The following is a 19,607-nucleotide window of genomic DNA, read 5'->3' as shown; positions in this document are numbered from 1 at the left end:
GAAACAAGGTATATTTTGTGACTTTATAAATAAGTTATCCAAGAAAATGCTACTTGAAAAGATCGAAATATATCTAAATTATTAATTACATAAATAAATTATAAGTTTGGTTATACGAATTTTCTATTTGAACTAGAAAAGTGATCAACTGACAATTAAAATGTGTTTTAATAAATATTTTATAATACTTCACGTAGAAAATCATACACCTGATAAATCAATAATAAAGTTTTAAAAATCGAGATATTTTAGATATATTTTTTATGGAAAAAGACTCAAATATGTTATCGAACTTTCAAAAAAGGCTCATTTATGCTATCAGTTAAAAGTTTGACTCTTTTATGCCATTACCATTAAAGAAAAAGCTCATTCATGCATTATTTTTTAACAGTGATTTTATATAGCCATTTTGACACGTGGCCAATTATAATTCGGCCAACTCAACAATTTTTTCAATAAAAAAAATTCATAATTCTAAAAAAAAATTGAATTGATTTTTTTATTTAGAAAATGGGAAAATGCACAAGTACCCCTCAAGCTATGTCCGAAATCTCAGAGATATACTTATACTTTACTAAAGTCCTATTACCCCCTGAACTTATTTTATAAGTAATTTTTTATCCCTTTTGGGCCTACGTGGCACTAACTTGAAAAAATAAGTCAACCAACGTTGACCCACAAGATGGTGCCATGTAGGCCGAAAAGGGGTAGAAAATTATTAATAAAATAAGTTCAGGGGGGTAATAAGACCTTAATATAAAATAAGTGTGTCTCTGAAATTTCGGATATAGATTGAGAGGGTACTTATGCATTATCCCTTAAAAAATTAATGACGTGGTCAATTATAGTTCGGCCATGTCATAATTTTTGAAATAAAAAAATCAGAATCATGAATAAAAATTGAATTAGTTTTTTTTTAGAACGATAGTTTTTTTATTAAAAAGATTGATAATTGACTGAATTATAATTGATCACGTGTCAAAAATAGTTTTGCAAACTGTTAAAAAATAATGATATGAATTAGTATTTTCTTTAACAATAAGAATATAAATGAATCAAACTTTTAGCTGATAGCATAAATAAAGTCTTAAAATTCAATGACATATTTGAGCATCTTCGTATTTTTATCTAAAGGGGAAACCTTAGAGACACAAAGAGAGAGAAGATCCGCCAGACATGGCGTATATTTTTCCAGTTAGTGTGTAACAAGATTCTTGTTTTACGCATAAAAGGTGAAAACAATTTGTCCTACTTAGTCAATTATTTTGGAAATGATATTTTTTTTCCCCTACTTTTTGCTCTATTATTTTAGTACTACTACAATTTAATGTAAATTTTTTGCTCTATTATTTTAGTACTACAATTTTATGTACATTTTGCTCCATTATTTTATTACTATTTTTTGCATAAAAGTGGTTCTTATATGGACATGGCCTATCAATTTACAAACACGAAACAAAAGATGTGTCCTTATTGATAAAACATTTGAAGTAATGTGTGCAGTGTTTGGACAATATTATTAAAATTTTAAAAGTAAAATAATTATATATTTTAATTTAATGTCAGAGCAAAAAAGAAGTTCTGAATTTGAATGTTACCTTCACTCGTATTCATAAAATATGATTAACTTAAATTCACGTAAAGAATAGAAAGAGCATATTGAAAATATAATTAAATAAATAAGAATACATTTTTTAACAACTTGAATTTTTATAAAGAATGTGTTAAGAATATAATTATTAAGAGTACTTTTGATTATTTTTTTTTTCGATTTAAATTCTTAATTTATTATAGAACATTTAGTACTATGACTTATCACTAACGTGTGAATACTCGAAGATATATTAATATAATAGTCCTATTCATTATCATTATCATTAATTTTAAAGTAGCTCGTAAATATAATGCATCTCTGCCATTTTAAAAAAATTGGAGGGAATTAATTGGAAAATAATTAAGATGCACCACTTATACAAGTTGCCTTTCTTTTATTATAATTAATGTTTCAAATTTATCTTTTCAAATCTTAACTATGTCAATGGCATGAATGGAAAGAATTGAGTGGCAAGCTGAATCATTATATTTGGTCAATGATCAATTGTTCATAAAAAGATTATTGAGTTTTAATTAATTATATATAGTTCCAATTATACTCTTATATAACAATAATTAAATAAAGCATGATTATTTTGTTGCTGAGTGCTATTATATCATATTCAACAATTACATAAATGATAAGTATAAATATTATGAATAAAAAAATTAAGCTTCCAAAATTGACAACTATGCACCTTGAAAGATATAAATTCCTATATTTCTTTTAATTTTAAAATTTTAACAATAATTTAATTATGTAATATTAAGTATACCTAATCTCCATATAAATGAAGTATATACTAAAAGAAAAAGGATACAATAACTTCCCAACAAAATTATCGATCATCAACACCAAATTTAATGTAATTTCATGAGTGAAGTCTGAAAAACATTGTTCATACCATGAAATAAAATAAAAATATTATATTTTAAAGATCCTCGACTCAAAAAAAAAAATGCAGGACTCAATGAATAATGAAAAAAAAAATTGCAGCAGCAAGCACATATGATCATACATAATTTTATTGTATACATTTATTATATATTTGATTGTACAACCAACTACATAACTATATTTACAAACTATAGTGGATTCTTTTTTAGTCAATTGATTAGAAATATCATGATCCCTTGACCCTTACTAATGAATGATTTGGAAAATTAGACACTTGTAATGTCATTGATTGGTTAAAAGAAAATTAGCCAAAATCTTAACCCATTGAATATGCCAATCAACTTAATCATAGTTTTAATCCTCAAAAAATTTCAAGATGTTTGACCTAAATTATGCAAAACGAACAAATTATCTTGTCCAAAAAGATGTGCTTTTATGTTCAAGATGTCAAAAGAATCAATGCTCTTTTATAATTGGCTAATCAAAGATAAAATTCCTTCTAATCTTTTTGCTTAGTTTAATTAAGGGGAAACCAATTAGATTTGAGTTAAAAGTCAATGGCATGATGAGAAAAAGTAGAAAACAATGATGCATGGGAGTCTAGTGTTTCAATAGTGGGTGGGAAATTATTTTAAAAGGAATATTTTGCTAGTACAATTGTGATATATATAAGAAAAATGTCACAATGAATTATACTATATAGTTTTATAATGAGCATGATGTATATTATACTATATAATATAATAGAATATAATATCATATCTACTAGGCCACGAGTCCACAACTAGACTTACTTTTTAGATCCACATGAAAGATACTCATAAATTATAAATTTGTCAAAATCTTAGGATTCCAAAACGTATGGCTTATTGTGCTGACATTCACGCATGCTCTCATTTTTTTTTAGTGTGATTTGACATTCCTTACATTTCAATTTTATCGGCAGAAGATAGCAGATACTCGATAAAATAATTAGAATATACTATATAAATTTCTCAAATTACGTGAGTAAATTTATCGCTGAGTTTATAATTTATATTATAGTAATCATTTTTACCTTTTACTTGAGATTGGGAAAACTAAACTCTTGATTCTAACCTTTCTATCTTTGGTACTCATACATATTTGATTGGTAGATAAAGTATCGCTATAAAATTCAAACTTCCAAGCACATGAATGAGAATTGTTTTCTTCGATATCGTTGTTTCAATTATCTTATATGTATTTCGATGAAATTATAATTTTAACATTCAATGAGTGAACGTGAAAGGGTTATATTAAAAAAAAAGGTTATATTAAAGAAAAGAGAAAATGTAGAAGTTGCTTGAGAACCTAATTAAGATCTAAGAAGAATTAATTCAGATTTTTTTTATTTTTTTTTTGGCAAATCTTGTAAAACAAATGAATACTCTATCATTTTGTCTTTGAAGTAACCCTAAAGAGGGCTTGATTGGGCCTTGAGATTTGTTACTAGGCCCGTTTTCTGTGGACTTCGTAGGAGTCTAAAGAAAGACCATTTGTGGGCTGTTGTATTCCTCGGCCCATGGGATTTTAGATCATAGCATAAAATGGGCTTTATAAAACAAAGCCCATAATAGTTCAGTTCGCAGATATTACCAAGGAAAAATTACATAAGTTGGTACATTTTAATTAATGATTACTGATTTTAATAATATTTTTTTATTTATTATCATTTATAGCAATATTATGTTAAATCTGCAATGTGAATTATGTATGCAATATATATGAATTACAATTATTTTTTAAAAATATATTATGTTTGTTTGGTAAAAATTTGACACACTGTATTATAAATGTATTAAAATGTGTGATAAATGTATCCTATATCATTAAAACTTATATTATATGTGAATAATAAATTGTTCTTTGTAATATGTATTAAACTTGTATTATAAATGAATTAATACTGATTAAGTGAAAAAAAAACATTGTTACTATAAATGGAAAATATTTTGTTATGTAAGTTTCCTATTAACATTACCTTTATTTTTAGGTTTATTCAAGTCCATTCGTCATTGGACCCGAAAAGGAGGACGACGAATATATGGCTAAATTTTAAATATATTTTTACAAGTGGTTAAATTCTAAATAGGATCTTATGACTGTGATGTCCACTGTATGCTAAATCCAACAATTTCTATTATTTTTTTTTGCATTATTATCCGGGTTATAATCAATTTAAAGTAAATTTAACTATTCCAAATTAGCCAACTTAAAAATTTTAACCAGGTGGAAGAACAAATTTAGCATATTAATCCATTGTAATTTTTGCTTTTTATGTACCAATGTTTTGCAAGGTCATTTAAAAAAAAATCAAATTGTAAAGGATTATATCGAATCTTCCCTTGTTAAAATTAAGAAAGGAAAAATTACATGATTTAATACGTTTTTGAAAATAATTACGGATTTTAGCGATACTTTTTTATGTATTATCATTTATAGCAATATTATGATAAATCTTTAATATGTATTTAAAAGTGAATTATGTATGAAACATATTTGAATTATAATTGTTTTTGAAATATATTATGTTTTGTTTGGTAAAAAACTGTCACATTGTATTATAAGTATATTAAAATGTGCAATAAATATATTATTCATCATTAAAATTTGTATTATATTTGAATAATAAATTTATGTTTGTAATACGTATTAAACTTGTATTATAAATAAATTAAAAAGGGTCAAGTGAAAAAAAAATTATTACTATAAATGATAAATATTTTTTTATTATAATATATTTATGTAAATTTCTATTAATATATTAAGAAAGGCCCATTTCATAAATCATAGCCAACAGAGAAACTTTTCATTGTTCAATCATGCATAACCAAACATGGAAATAGTCGAGTATACCAACGGGGTTGTGGTGAAGTGAATAATAATGCATAAATATTCTCTCATTTTTAACCAGAAGTTCCTCTAAGTATAGAATCGTCTTTGTTAAAAATCAACACTTTCCTTCAATATAAAATTTCTCGATACATATTCAAATTTTATCAGATTTTAACCACTTATTCAACATCTACGAGTGCAACTTCATGACATTCCGATACAATGACTTCAGTTATAAAGTTTTTTATATTTGATAAATCTGTTCATCAAAATATAATTTTTCGAACATGGTAGTACCTTAGTGCGTGCAATATGTTAATGTGTAGCTACAACAGGAAAATAATCCACAGTATATTTCCGCAGGATTTCAGGCTTTTGAGACCACTATACAATTTACTCGACATGTTTTTTCCTTCTTAATTTGCAACAATCTCATCTTCAAAAATATGTCAAATCTCTTTTATATATTTAACTCTTCTTATATACTATAGTTTTGAAATCATTTTGCGTGAATTTCTCGTTATATATTTAATCGAACTTAAATTAACTTATAAAATATTATTAAAATTTTGTACGCGATCATATTGCTTTCTTTATTTATAGTTAGTTAGTGGTGGAAAAATTATTATATGAAAATGACCAACCCAAATTTGGGTGAGGTTACTAATCCTACATTTTGAACCGTTCAAATTATTAATCATATATAAAAGTTAGGTTAACTTGGTCTAAATATGTAGTGCAAATGAATAACCTTGTCAAAATATTAGAAAATAACTATATATATTATTTTTTTTAAAAAATTATTTTGTTTGGAAATAAGCAAATATAGAAAAATAAACAAAGATTTTAGAACTTCGTAAGAATTGGAGGGATTGGGTTGTTGCACAATGATGTTACTATTATCTGCCCCATTTTGACGTAATTTATTTCAGTTTAGGTATTATCCGTTTAAATTTGATCTGTTCATTTATTAATTCATTCAATTTTAATTAGCTTAAATTCATTTGTGTTTGTACTAGAAGATTTATCTGAAATTATATTCCTAGACTAAAAGACTAATGACTATCAATAATATGCACTAATGACTATATACAAATTAAAAGTTTTATTTGAATAAGATTTCCTCTTTAACTCAAGCCCTAAAAATTTCCTAAACACTACACATGCATTTCATTAGTAGAAAATTATGTTTGTCAAGGACATCGACATGACATTTGGGTCTAATCTTGACTGAATTATTGCTATATCATATATTTGCCTTTGTTATATATAGAGCCTTGTGAAACCAAAAATTTGTAATCCTTGATTTAATTAATTAACGAAACAAAATTACTTTTTTAGTCCTCCAGATACATAATCATTTTTGTTAGCGAGTATTTTACATTTCAATGTGAGACTTTCTAATGCTAATTCAAATTTAAATATCGAATAGAAAATTCTAAAAAAAAGTATAGATTTGATCTGAATCAATCATGATAAAAATGATATAATGTGACCATTGGGTTGTGGTGCTCCACCCTTAACTAGTGATCTCGGGTTCGAGCCCTGGATACGTAAAAATTCTGTTGGGAGCGCCACCCCTGAATTGAACTTCGGATTTAGCCGGAGCTCCTATGTGGACTGTAGATTCCGGGTGAGAAATAAAAAAAAGAAGACAATGATATAATGTGAACTTAATAAATAAGACCGAAAACGATTATTGTTAATTCCTATCGTGATACGATCATATATTTGTTGTTTTTTTTTTTTTTTTTGACAAGGTCATACTTCAACTATTGCATTTTATTGAAATTAAGATAATATCATAATAGAGAAATATCGTGCAGTAAATATAATATAGGTCTTAAATTTTTTTAAAGAAATAAATAAAATTTTGATATTTAATATTTGATATTTGATACAGAAAGCAAGAAGAGACAAGACCCTACTGTTGGATTTCATTAAAAAATTTGTGAAAGGCAAATATTCTCCAGACTTGAATGCTTTGTCTTCTTGTCAAGACACTCCCTTTAAATCCTACAACTTTAGACCTCCTTTTAAGGGCTCTTTTTCCAAATCTGTGTAACTTTGAGTTCCATAATTTAATCCTTTCATAAAAGTTGTCTTCATATATTATACACATTTGTAATGTAAATATATATATTTATGTCACCTAACCCTAAAGTAATATGTTGGTCTTTGGGTCAAAGTCTTAATTTTTTTTCACCTAGATACACCACACCAATATATATAATCTTTTCTTTCCAACAATCCAAAAAAGTGAAAAAAGAAAGTATGTGATTTTATTTGTTATTTTGTATTTTATGGATCATTAGTAAGCTAGAAAAAATTATTTGAAGATATCATATAGGCAAACCTTGAAGGTTAAGGTGGGTAAGAGTAGGTCTCAGAGGAGATAATCAGCGTGAAATGTCGTTTATAAAATTTTATTTTTTCCGTACTCTAACGGAAAAATCATTTTCTTTGTTGTTTATAAGAAAAAGTATTTTCATTTCAGAAACGTTAGACCAACTAAAAATGAAAAAAAAATGAAAACCAAACATGTCCCTATAGTACCTACCATGAAGTTAGGAGTAAGAAGTAAATATAATTTAATCTTTTGTGACCATATTGTAAATCTTGGAATCTATTCATAGCAGCATATCAAAATTAGGAGTAAGTATTGTTTATGTAGATCATCAATTAGCAAATTAAAGATAACATTATGATATGATAATGATAGTGCTAATTAATTAGTAGTACTATATGTAGTACCAAAAAAATGTTTTGACCTCGAAAGTTGACTGATTATTATTACTTGCAAATAATTAAAGAAGATAGTTTTGATTATGTGATGGTGATATGGAACCCTAAAGTCATCAATGATGACAAATTGCTTTTAATAAGATAATATTATGTATATACTCACATATTCTCAAGAAGTTTTAATATATTTTCGAAAACAAAAGCACAATTAATAAAAAATAATAATTAATTATTGATTACTTAACTAAAAATAGGGTATATTTGTGTTTTGAGTGTGTGACATTGAATATACAGTACTCAGAGAGGAATATTCGATTTCTTTATCTTATTTAATTTCTATTATTCAAACATTTTAAATGATTTATCTTATATTAAATTGGGGATCAATGTCATATAACTTTTTAATCAATCAAACAATTAAATATTGTTTTAGAAAAATGCACTTACTTTGAATGAAAGGCCATACATTTTATTTATTTTTTTTAAAAAAAAAAACTCAATAATTAGGCACTCGTGGGGACCAAAGAGTATGTGTGGAGTTGAATTTTCTAATGTTTACTTTTTCATGTCTAAAGGAATATAAGTACAAAAACTAATCTTCTTTGGGATGTATATTGTACTCTTTTTTGAAAGTTAGTTGTTTCAACTTTTCAAATTATAGAGTTAAACTTTTTTAATACAAAAATAAGGTGTTTAATTAATAAACATATTTTTGGTAGAGTACATATCTTAATATTAAGTTATAAAGGTTGTGATGGACGGAATGATATATACCCATTCATTTTTAATCAGAGTCACTTTTGTTAGAAAATATTTCTTTTTAATACGACCCCAAACTTAATTGAACTCTAATATGAATATCTGACACTGAATAAGAAACAGAAAAAATAGAATTCTAAGTTAAAAGTTTTGTAATTATACTTCTTTGACTAATTTATTTTCATCTAGGAAGTGAGGTATATATAAGACCAAGTTTGATACGATAAAGTTGGTTATACATATTTTACTTTGTTTCATTGAAGGTATAATTTATAACACCATGAATAACATTTTGAATTCTGAATATTAATTCCGTCTTATTTTATGAATCAAATGACCCTTAAAACAAGGTAAACATTTAAAATAATGATAATTTCGATTAATTAGTATTCGATTGTAAAAACTAAGAATATATCTGAGCTAAACTATTAACGATTCGAAGGAATGGAAAGTGACAAGGCAAAGAGTGGATCTTAAAATTATCATTGAAAAGCTAAGGTTTTAATCAAACGTTTGGTAGTAAAACATAAAATAGTGGAGATGAAATCTGAAGCAGAGAAAACAGCTTTTTTTTTTTAATTTATTGAATCAATCTTTATTTTGGAAGATAGTGATTAGTGAGATTAAAGATTATAAAAAGGTGACAATTGCCAGTAAAAAAAAAAAAGTAAAAGAAAAAGTAATAATTAAATTAAGCAGAAATCTACTTATAACTATACCATCAAAATGTTCTTTTGTTATCTCTTTTTTTCAAATAGTAATACCAAAATGTTATCTATTTTAATGATCTGATACATTTGAATGAAAATCACGACGACTAACGTAAAATAAATAGTAGCACATGTTACAAAAGATAATAGCCAGTTTAGTCCAACATAATTATTAATATATAATATTCACGTTGTATTTTGGTCTAGTCTATAAAATACTATTATATTATTTCATGTTGATTGAAGAATTACGATATTACTCTTTTTTATATTCTTACATTATCTTTATACTACATGAGCTAAATTTTAAAACTGCATATTTGCGATATATCGATAATATTTTTTAATTCAAGACCAAGAAAGTTTGATTATTTTGGTAGAAGATAAGAGTTGTCTTTCCATAATATTAAGGACATAATAATAAGAATAATAATAATAATAATAATAATAAATTGAATTTTATATATATATATATATATATATATATATATATATATATATATATATGGGGAATACTGTTGAAAGGGTAAAAGCAAAAAGGGGAATTGGGATAAAAGCAAATATGAGTTTGCCCATACTCTGATGATCTCACATTCTCCCATCTTAAACTTTTTCCTCCAATTTAAACTTTTGTGGGACCTTTTCTTCTTAGTTATTATTTTTCGTTTTAATTTGTTTATTTAGTTTTTATTTAATAATTTTTTTTAATTTTAAATTTAAAGATACATAAAATATATCATATAATTTTAGCTATACTGTGTTAAAAATGTTATGTAAAAATTAAGATAAATAAATTGAAACAGAAAAATTAATTTGTTGCGATTTAATTCTTTGATAGAATATTGACAGCTTAAGCATACTTTATTTAATTATGTGTGTAACTAATAATTTATAAATTATGCCTACTTTATATCATCTTACTCGAGAAAAAACATATCTCAGTTTGATCAGTAGACACAATGAGACAAAATCCTTAGTTTAAGAGAATAAAAAGATGTACCTCCTCCCCAATTTCCTATGGAGTAATTAATTAATTAGTATTACTTATAACACTATAGTATATTTCTACATGGATCCTTCTTGAAGTTTCAGAGAAGAAACATAAAATAAGGAATATATGCTGGAAAGTGGATCTTAATATATACGATAGGCTCTAATATGACATATTGTAACCCTTAGAATTGTTTTTTGCCGTTCAAAAATTAAAATATACATATCCTTTATATTAACAGACATACATATATCACAATTTTACCTATCGATTCGATGTCGGATCGATGAATAAAATTATGCCACACATTCTTATTTAGTCTTCCGTTAGAGTGAAGTGCATATATGTTCTAGTTTTTGAATGACAGGGGCACCAATATATCAAAAGTATGACGAAGATCATCTGCATACTATTTACGATACTTATCAGTGAATATGTTTTTCCTTTTTCCCTTGATTATATATCTCTATAGAAAATAATTTTAGATCATATAACAAAAATAAATATTAGAATGTTGATGTCATGGAAAGGTCAAATTGACATCATTATAAATTGGTAGTTACATTGCGTGGTATGTCCCATAGGGGGCTACTTAACCTGAGAAAAAAAAGTAGTACATTTTTTAGCAAATGGAAGTATGCAAAGTATATGATGACATTTCTCCAATATTTTAAAAATATATATTGGTCCCCTCCATTTGCTCATTATATTTTGTTTCATTAGTCTTCTCTATATAATTTTGTTCATTCTTCTTGGGTTTATACAAATGTATTCATTCTTCTTCATCAATCTACTTTTATTACGTACACGTTGTTTTCATACACTTGAGACCTAGATGTGGTTCTCATTTAGTTCTACTCTGGAACGTAATCAAAAACGTTTTAGCATTTTGTCCTTGTACTATTTTGAAACTATGCATCTTTTCATCCAATAAGGATCTTGTTATAATCGCGTGTGAATGTGAAATATATTAAATAAGTGGATGAGATCTCTCTGTTCTTAACTATATCTATGGTTCGAGAAAAATTACAATTTACTTTTTTATATTTTGATTATTCGTACTAATAATTTTGATTCTCTTTAAATGGATCCTATGTGGTGTGTGAATTTGGATTAATCGGGCGAGTAATTCAATCAAATGAATAAAATAAACCAAGAAAAGAAAAGTATATACGCAATCAAAAGGTTAGTGTCACGATCCAAAGTCATGACACATACGTAATGTTATCTCATTACTAGAAACCTGATTTCTTTAACAATATTGATCGCCATAAAAAGTGGAATTTCTTATAGTGGCTTAGACCTAATAGCTGTCACGGATTAGTAATATACAGGGTAAGGGTCTATGCCAACCCTCCCCCTACCCCCACCACCACTTAGGGAGCTCGTATATATCCTTGGTGGTTGGAGTCGGAAAAAAAAGATGTCACGGATGTTCTTTTAGTTATGTCATTATTATCAACTTCAAAAGCTTGCATATCATGTGAACTTATACATGCATGACACATAATATTAGTTTTAGCTTAACAAATGTCATGGATTTGTCCCTCCGGCTATGCCATATTAACCCCAAAAGCACACATGGCATGTGGACTTGTGCAATACCTTGTAAAACTTTATGATTTTCCACTTTCGTTCATATATAAGACTCGCCTAAAATATCATGTGCAAGTCTTCTCCAAAACCTAGCCAACCTAGAAGCTATTCTGTTAATCCTTCTCTTAACTCGCCCTTATCTATTCACCATCTTGAGAGTGCGGATTGTGTCTCAGTCCTAGTGTGACTAATCATTCGAAAAGATCAGCTAAGCATCATTGGCTTGTCTTTGGCCGGGTCACAACAGGATAGCTCATTACATGCCTACATTGTACCTATTTCCAATAGATCATCAACAATTATATGTATATCAAGACATTGGACCATTAAACTCGAACTTAAAAGAGTTACTCAATAGCCTATATTGCATGTTCTTCCTTAGCTTTTTATCACAATACAACTTTTAATTACAAGGAAAACTAACAAATGTATATAGCTAGTATCATGGACCACATGAATAATGGAAAGATAAGCATATCCAAATTGGCCTTTATGTTTTAATTTTAATATATACCAACAAGAAGAGGAGTATATATAGTACAATTACAAAGACTTGTCAAGAAAACATGTGGGTATCAAAGAAAGAGAAATAACAATCAAAAGAATTATATGGCCCTTTTGTTATCATTTCTCTTCACAAAATACACTTTTTTTTTTCATTCAAAGCCTTGGGATTGAAGGCAGCAGCGCCAGACATTTTTAATCATAACCTTAGGGAATTATAATCATCTCCCTGTAATTGCAGTCACCCCCCTAAATACCCACCCTACCCCTCCACCAAAAATACAATTAAAAGTATTATATTATATAGTATGATGCCCTTGGAGACAAGAGTGGGAGACATGAAATTCGTTTTTTTATATTGTGAATGTGCAAAAAAATAAAGTTTGGCAGAAAAAGGAAAAAAAAATAGAATACATTATAATATACCTTATATACTCATTTTTGTTTTATTTTAATGCACCGCCATTTCCTTTTTAGTCTGTTACGAGAAGAACGTAACGTTATTTTCTTATGTTTCTATTAAGACATGTTTAAAATAACAAGATTTAAAAATACTTTTTTTTAAAAAAAATTTATGTCTAGATAAATACTGTCATATAAAATGAAACGGAGAGTATATATATACTTATTATATTATGAGAGCTATAGCTAGGGGTTTTATCTCTTCTTGTTTGCTTGCTTGTTTTCTTTCTTTTCAAGGTTGCTTTTAAACCCCTTTGAGACATTGAATGAGTAAGAACAAGACTTATATGATGAAAAAGTTTGCTAAAAAAGTGAAGATGTCAAATTTATGTAGGTTTAATTTCTTTTGAGTTTATATAGTATAGTATATAGTAGTAGAGTGGAGCTAGCTATAGCTTAAGTTTTTTTTTTTTTTTTTTTTTTTGAAGAGAGAAGAAGATAAGAAGGAGGAGGAGGAGAAGAAGCATGAGTAGTATATAGTACTTTTGCTTTTTAATTATTCTTCATCTTGGGATTTTCAAGTGCCTTAAAAAAAAATCTCATATTATTATTATTATTATTTTTGTTTAATTATGGAGCCTGCAAATCTCCATCAACAATATCAATTTCATCAACTCCAATTCCAAGATCAATTTCCTCTTATTGGTATTTCTCCAAATTCTTCTTCATCTTCTAATAATTCTTGCTATGGAGGAGTTTCAACAACAAACACTTGGACCCCATGTACTACTACTAATACTACTATCTTGTAAGTGATCCACTTTATTATTTAGTCATATAGTGTTTTCATATGAATGATTATATTTTGGCTACTTCCATTATATTATCATGATAAGTTTTTGGAATATTAGAATCTCTCTTCTCTTTCTCCTAATATTTTTTTTTTCTCATTAGACATTCTTTTCTTGATTTGATGTGTAACAAATAGAAATTCAAATAAAGTAATTCCCTTTGATTCATTTTCCTTAGACCAATATTTACAATCTTGAAACTTTGATTAATTATTAGATTTAATTATCTAATATCTTTTTCTTTTTTTTTGATTATTTAGGAACAGTCATGGAAGTGGTCTTATTAATTCATATTCTAGTGGAGACATCATCAATACTACAAAATATTCATCATCAAGTGATCATCCATTAAACCTAGTTAATTCTATGAGTAGTACTACTCATCAAGATATGGGATTTCATCAATGGGCTAATAATAACATTAAGCAAGAAAATTCATTGGATAATTCATATCAAAGATTTACTCAAATGTTGAAAAGTCCAGAAGAAGGAGGAGAATTGAGTGATATGAATGCTAAGCTTTTGCTTGGTACACTTTCTAATACTGGCCTTCAACTTTATCATGGAGATAATAATAATAATAATAATCTTCTGTATTCTTCAAATTCTAGTAGTATTAGTACTATTAATAGAGGGAGATTTAGTCAAATATATCCCACAATAAATGTATCCAATTTGAATATAAATCATCAAGCAAATTCTTGTAGCTCTTTGGATATGAATTTACAGCCATTGGATCTCATCAATTCTACAAGATATGGAGGGAGTTTTAGCCAAACTTATGGCTTAACAACAAATCATTTTCAGCATTCATCAAGTGAAAGTCCAGTAAATAGCTCCACAAGTGTAAGTATTTCTATATATATATATATATATATACATTTTTTGTGTATTTTCTAGACCAGTGAAATTAAGTGATACTTCACTTAATTACAAATTAAAACTTCAACGTTTTTCAAGTGAAATTTATATCAGGCCTCTAAATTAAAACTTTATTTTTTTTCAAGCTTCAAACCAAATATTGTCAAATGTCTCTTCTTCTTCTCATATATTAATGTTTTTTTTCTTCTAAATACTTAATTTTGCATGCATTTAATTTGTGCATTTGTTCATACTATGTTACTAGCAAGTAGGGATAAGCAATTTTAACCTAAGTTTAATAATATGGTTACTAATTATATATACTTGCATGTTTCTATTTAGGGAATTAATTACAAGATATTAATCCAACGAATATAATGTCCATTTTCCTTTAAATATTGTTTGTGATTCTCTTAATTACAAGAGAATTGGGAAAGTTTTTTTTTTTTTTTTAACTTTTATAATTATATGCAAGAAAAGAGAAAGGCATTCTTTTTTCATATTAAAGTTTACTTCAGCTTTATACGTTTATATATGGCTCTTTATCTCTTTTTATTTTTTCACTTTCTTCAGAAATGAGTCCTTCTTTTTGATTGATATGATTAAATGTGTAAAATTAACTTTATTATTATTATTATTATTTTGAATTTTGAAGATATCAGCCTTTAGTAATGGAATGCCTGAAGCTAAAAGGACCAGCAATACTTTGGAGACTAATAAAGGTCCTCAAAATGCACCAAAAAAATCAAGAGTTGATTCACGCGCATCATGTCCACCCTTTAAGGTAATTTATTATGTTATGTATATCGATCGTGCAAAAATAATATTTATGATACGATACACATATGTACAGGTTATCTGTTATAACAAGTTAATGTATGTATGTATGTTATCATATCACATTTGATATAGAGAGTTATTTTATGTTATTGAAGGTAAGGTGAAAAAAATTATTTATACAGTCGATGCATAAAAACAATAAACTAACATATATAGGATTATTAAAGGAAGTAAACTAAGCTTTTGATTGATATTTAAAGTGGAATATAATGCAGGTGAGAAAGGAGAAATTAGGAGATAGAATAGCAGCTCTTCAACAATTGGTAGCACCTTTTGGCAAGGTATATATACCGTCTTTTTTTTTTTTTTAGTCCGTTTATAATATCATGTTATTAATAACGAAATTAAATTTGGGTCATTTGATTATAATTGCCTTAAAGAGATTACTCAGATAGTGACCTTTCACTATCTTAATGTTAGGACCTAGATAATATAATTAAAATTGAGTGATGGGTAAATTATTTATTTGAGAACGAAACTTGAACCGACAACAATGACATTGTTGAAAGGAATAATAGTAGTAAGCAAATAAATTAAAAGTGTCACGTTAAATTTTTTACGTAAGACCTATGATCATATAAAATAAAAATTTTGAGTCTGAATCTTATCGTTACATGAGATGACTGTACATTTTCAACCAAACACAAAAGATATTAGCAAAATGATTTAGAGTAACTTATACACTAATATTAGTATAGTAATAAGAAACTTTCCTCACTTTTTTTTAATATATAGAAATTATAATGAAATTCTCAGAATAAAAAGCTAGGTTGAATTAGATGGTCGTTTTGGCGTAAAAATATTCAAACATATACAGCACGAATTTCATGGAATTGTACAGTGAACAAAGTGCATGCTTAGGGTATTTATAACCCCAAGAAAAACATTGTTCACAAATCACTATATTTCTAAAAAAAAAAAAATTCATCCGATATTTAATATCCGCACATCCATAATCACTATATTTCTAAAAAAAATAAAATTCATCCGATATTTAATATCCGCACATCCATAATCAAAATATTTCATGCTGAATTGGGTGAAAACTTCAATTATATATGTACCACGTACTTAGAATCCGATTAAATTCAGACTCATGCGTTGTAGAATTCATTTCAGAAGACGATACTTAACATGATTTTTAATATTTCATAAGTTTAAATTCGAAATCTCTTATTAAAATAAATAGATCTCAATAATTATATACGCGTGACAAGTAAACTAAAATGTTTTGCATGTGAAAATATTGCAGACGGACACAGCATCTGTACTAATGGAAGCTATTGGTTATATCAAATTTCTTCAAAACCAAGTTGAGGTACTTACCTATACCGTTATTATCACCTTCCATGATATATAGCTTGAACTTGCTTCGTATTTTGTTGTCATATTATTGTTATATTGCTTCAAGATATATAATTTTCTTTTACCAGCTAGGGTTTGAGAGATTTCTTTTTTTGTTATTGATCATGTTTCACATACTTTTTGTAGACACTAAGTGTGCCATACATGAAATCATCACGAAGCAAAGCCAGCAGATCATTGCATGGAGTAAGATATATAACTTCATTCTTCTACACACCGTCTCAATTTATATCAAACTCATTCTTTTCTAGTCCGTTTAAAAAGAAAAATATTTTTCTATATAATAATTTAACTTTACCTTTTCAACTTTATCCTTAATGACAAAAAATGATTTCTCATGTATCACTCAACTAATAGTTATTACTTATCACAGTAAAATCACCTTCCTTGTTAAATCCAATTTTCTTCGTCAAAGATATTGATTTTAGTAGAGAAAATAATTATTAGTTGAGTAAGCAAACTAAAATATTTATCTACTTTTGTTTTAGACCTCAAAATTCGACTTCTAAAAATATTTCTTTTTTTCTTACAAATTTTGTGCTCAGTCAAATAGTTTGACTATGTTAGGTCCCATCTTTGTTATACCATGGTTTCATCGTTCCAAAAGATATTAAAGATCGACAATCTTTCTCAATATATATACACTGTATTGATATCATTACGATGGGTGCAGGGTGGTGGAGAGATGAATAATGAAGAAATGAAAAGAGATCTTAGAAGCAGAGGTTTGTGTTTAGTGCCCTTAACATGTTTAACTTATGTTACTGAAGGTGGAGGAGGTGTTTGGCCGCCCCCTAATTTTACTGGAGGCACTTAAATTTAGGAGTTTAATTTGGCCAACTCATTTTCTTTATGTAATTTTTATCATTTTTGCTTTATTAATGGAGCAAACTTGGTCATTCTGAAAAAAAAAAAAAAAAAAAAAAAACAAACATAACTGTTATGTTATTGTAGAATAGACCAAGTTTGATCCATTAATGGTTTGTTAGTTCTTAACATTACCTTTTTCATATTGTTAATTATTATGACTTTGTGCAAGTTATTTGAATTCAAAGTAACTAATGCTCCCATTTTAGCATAGTACTTGCAAACTTTTCTTTGTATATATTACTTACTTTCGTTTTAAATAAAATTAAAAAAAATAAAAAGAATTTTTTTAATATTATAGTCGTACTGTGTATAGTCTTTTAAATCGTGTGATTTTAATCTTTCATGGTATATTTGTTCAAACTTTTGGTACCTTCGAGGCGATTCCGGTCCCTAACTTTAGACCCGAAGGTATCATGAGATTTCCGTTTTGAAAGTTTTTCCTTTAAACTTCAGAGAGTCTAGAGTTAAATTTGACATAATATATAAACAAGATTTTTAACTTTACATCAACTGTTAAATATACCTTTTAACTTTGAGTGTGCATAATAGACACTTAAACTTGTATAAAACTGAACAACTGGACACGTTCGTCCTACATGACATCCTACGTGTATTATGCTATGTAAGACACATGTATTTACTTATTCAATTTTATACAAGTTTAAGTGTCGACTTGTACACGCTCAAAATTAAAGGTCATATGATATCAAATTAATGATCATGTTTATGTATTATGCCGTTTAGATTTTGCGATTGATCCGAACATTAGGAGTCTTAAACTCAAAAATAATTAAGGAAGAGAGGCGAGTTGAATATTGACTAAACTTTAAATGTAATTTTTACGAACTGACTAAAACTTAAAGAGTGTACCTAAAAACAGCTACATGAAACCGGCCCAATAATGGGCTTGAAGTACAGGCCACATGGGCTGGGTTTATGCAGTGATTCCGCAATTGAAATGAAAGGGCCGAAATATAATATATGTATATTGTATATATATAGTATATATTATAACCTATAAACATATTATAAACTAGTTGATCATGTGTTTAGGATCGTAATTATCTCTTAAAAGTATTGATTCATCACTTAAGTTCTAGAGACAATTTTCCTAGTTATTGGATACTTACTAGTTAGAGGCGGGGCCATAATTTCATTAAAGGGTATCTCAAAAACCATAAGTATGTCGCTAGCCAGGATCAAATACACGGCTTTGAGAAAGTTTTGTCATACCTTAACCATTGAGCTTAACTTTTATCTTGTTTCAAGAGGTGTTAAGACTGATATATATACTTATAAATATAAAATTAAAATTTAACTTATATAAACAATATAATTTTTTATTAAAGACGTGTCATGCTAGGATAACTCCATGCTATTATATTCCTATTATTGTTATACCTATTCAAATCCTCAAAATTCTAATGAAAACACTAATTATACACTAAACAAATACATTTATACTTTAAATGATTCTATATTCATTTCTTGCTAGATCGATATAATATTCAATTGATTCTCTTGTTAGTTGTTACCTTTGCTTACAACATACTCTTTCTTGGTTTATTTTAATTTTAAAGTATGGGTAAAGAATTTTTGGAATGTATACAACTTCGTCGATATTCAATTAAATAAAAAATCCAAGTAAAATTCAAAGGCATATATCAAAGTTATAATAAAATTATAAAGGATAAATAAAAGAAAAAAATCCAACACATTGCTTGGCTAATAATTAAAGCCGCCATAGTTGAACTAGTCTATTATTG

General features: G+C 27.1%; 1 protein-coding gene across 1 annotated transcript; it reads left to right on the top strand.

The window, feature by feature from the left end:
• Positions 1–11,980: 11,980 nt before the first annotated feature.
• On the top strand, positions 11,981–18,062 carry LOC101267521 (transcription factor bHLH110). Its single transcript, XM_004238237.5, has 7 exons — positions 11,981–13,862; positions 14,166–14,751; positions 15,422–15,550; positions 15,822–15,887; positions 16,859–16,924; positions 17,098–17,157; positions 17,645–18,062. The coding sequence occupies exons 1-7, from the start codon at positions 13,687–13,689 to the stop codon at positions 17,786–17,788; spliced, it is 1,227 nt and encodes a 408-aa protein (XP_004238285.2). The 5' UTR covers positions 11,981–13,686; the 3' UTR covers positions 17,789–18,062.
• The last annotated feature ends 1,545 nt before the right edge of the window (positions 18,063–19,607 follow it).

This window comes from Solanum lycopersicum, chromosome 4 (genome assembly GCF_036512215.1).
Source record: "Solanum lycopersicum chromosome 4, SLM_r2.1".
Taxonomy (NCBI): domain Eukaryota; kingdom Viridiplantae; phylum Streptophyta; class Magnoliopsida; order Solanales; family Solanaceae; genus Solanum; species Solanum lycopersicum.
Note: the sequence above shows the minus strand (reverse complement) of the source record. Positions and strands in the feature narration are given on the sequence as shown.

Coding starts and splice junctions, on each gene's coding strand:
- LOC101267521 (XM_004238237.5), top strand. CDS start 13,687: ATGGAGCCTGCAAATCTCCATCAACAATATCAATTTCATCAACTCCAA. Junction 14,752..15,421: donor CAGTAAATAGCTCCACAAGT/GTAAGTATTTCT, acceptor TGAATTTTGAAG/ATATCAGCCTTTAGTAATGG. Junction 16,925..17,097: donor TTCTTCAAAACCAAGTTGAG/GTACTTACCTAT, acceptor TACTTTTTGTAG/ACACTAAGTGTGCCATACAT.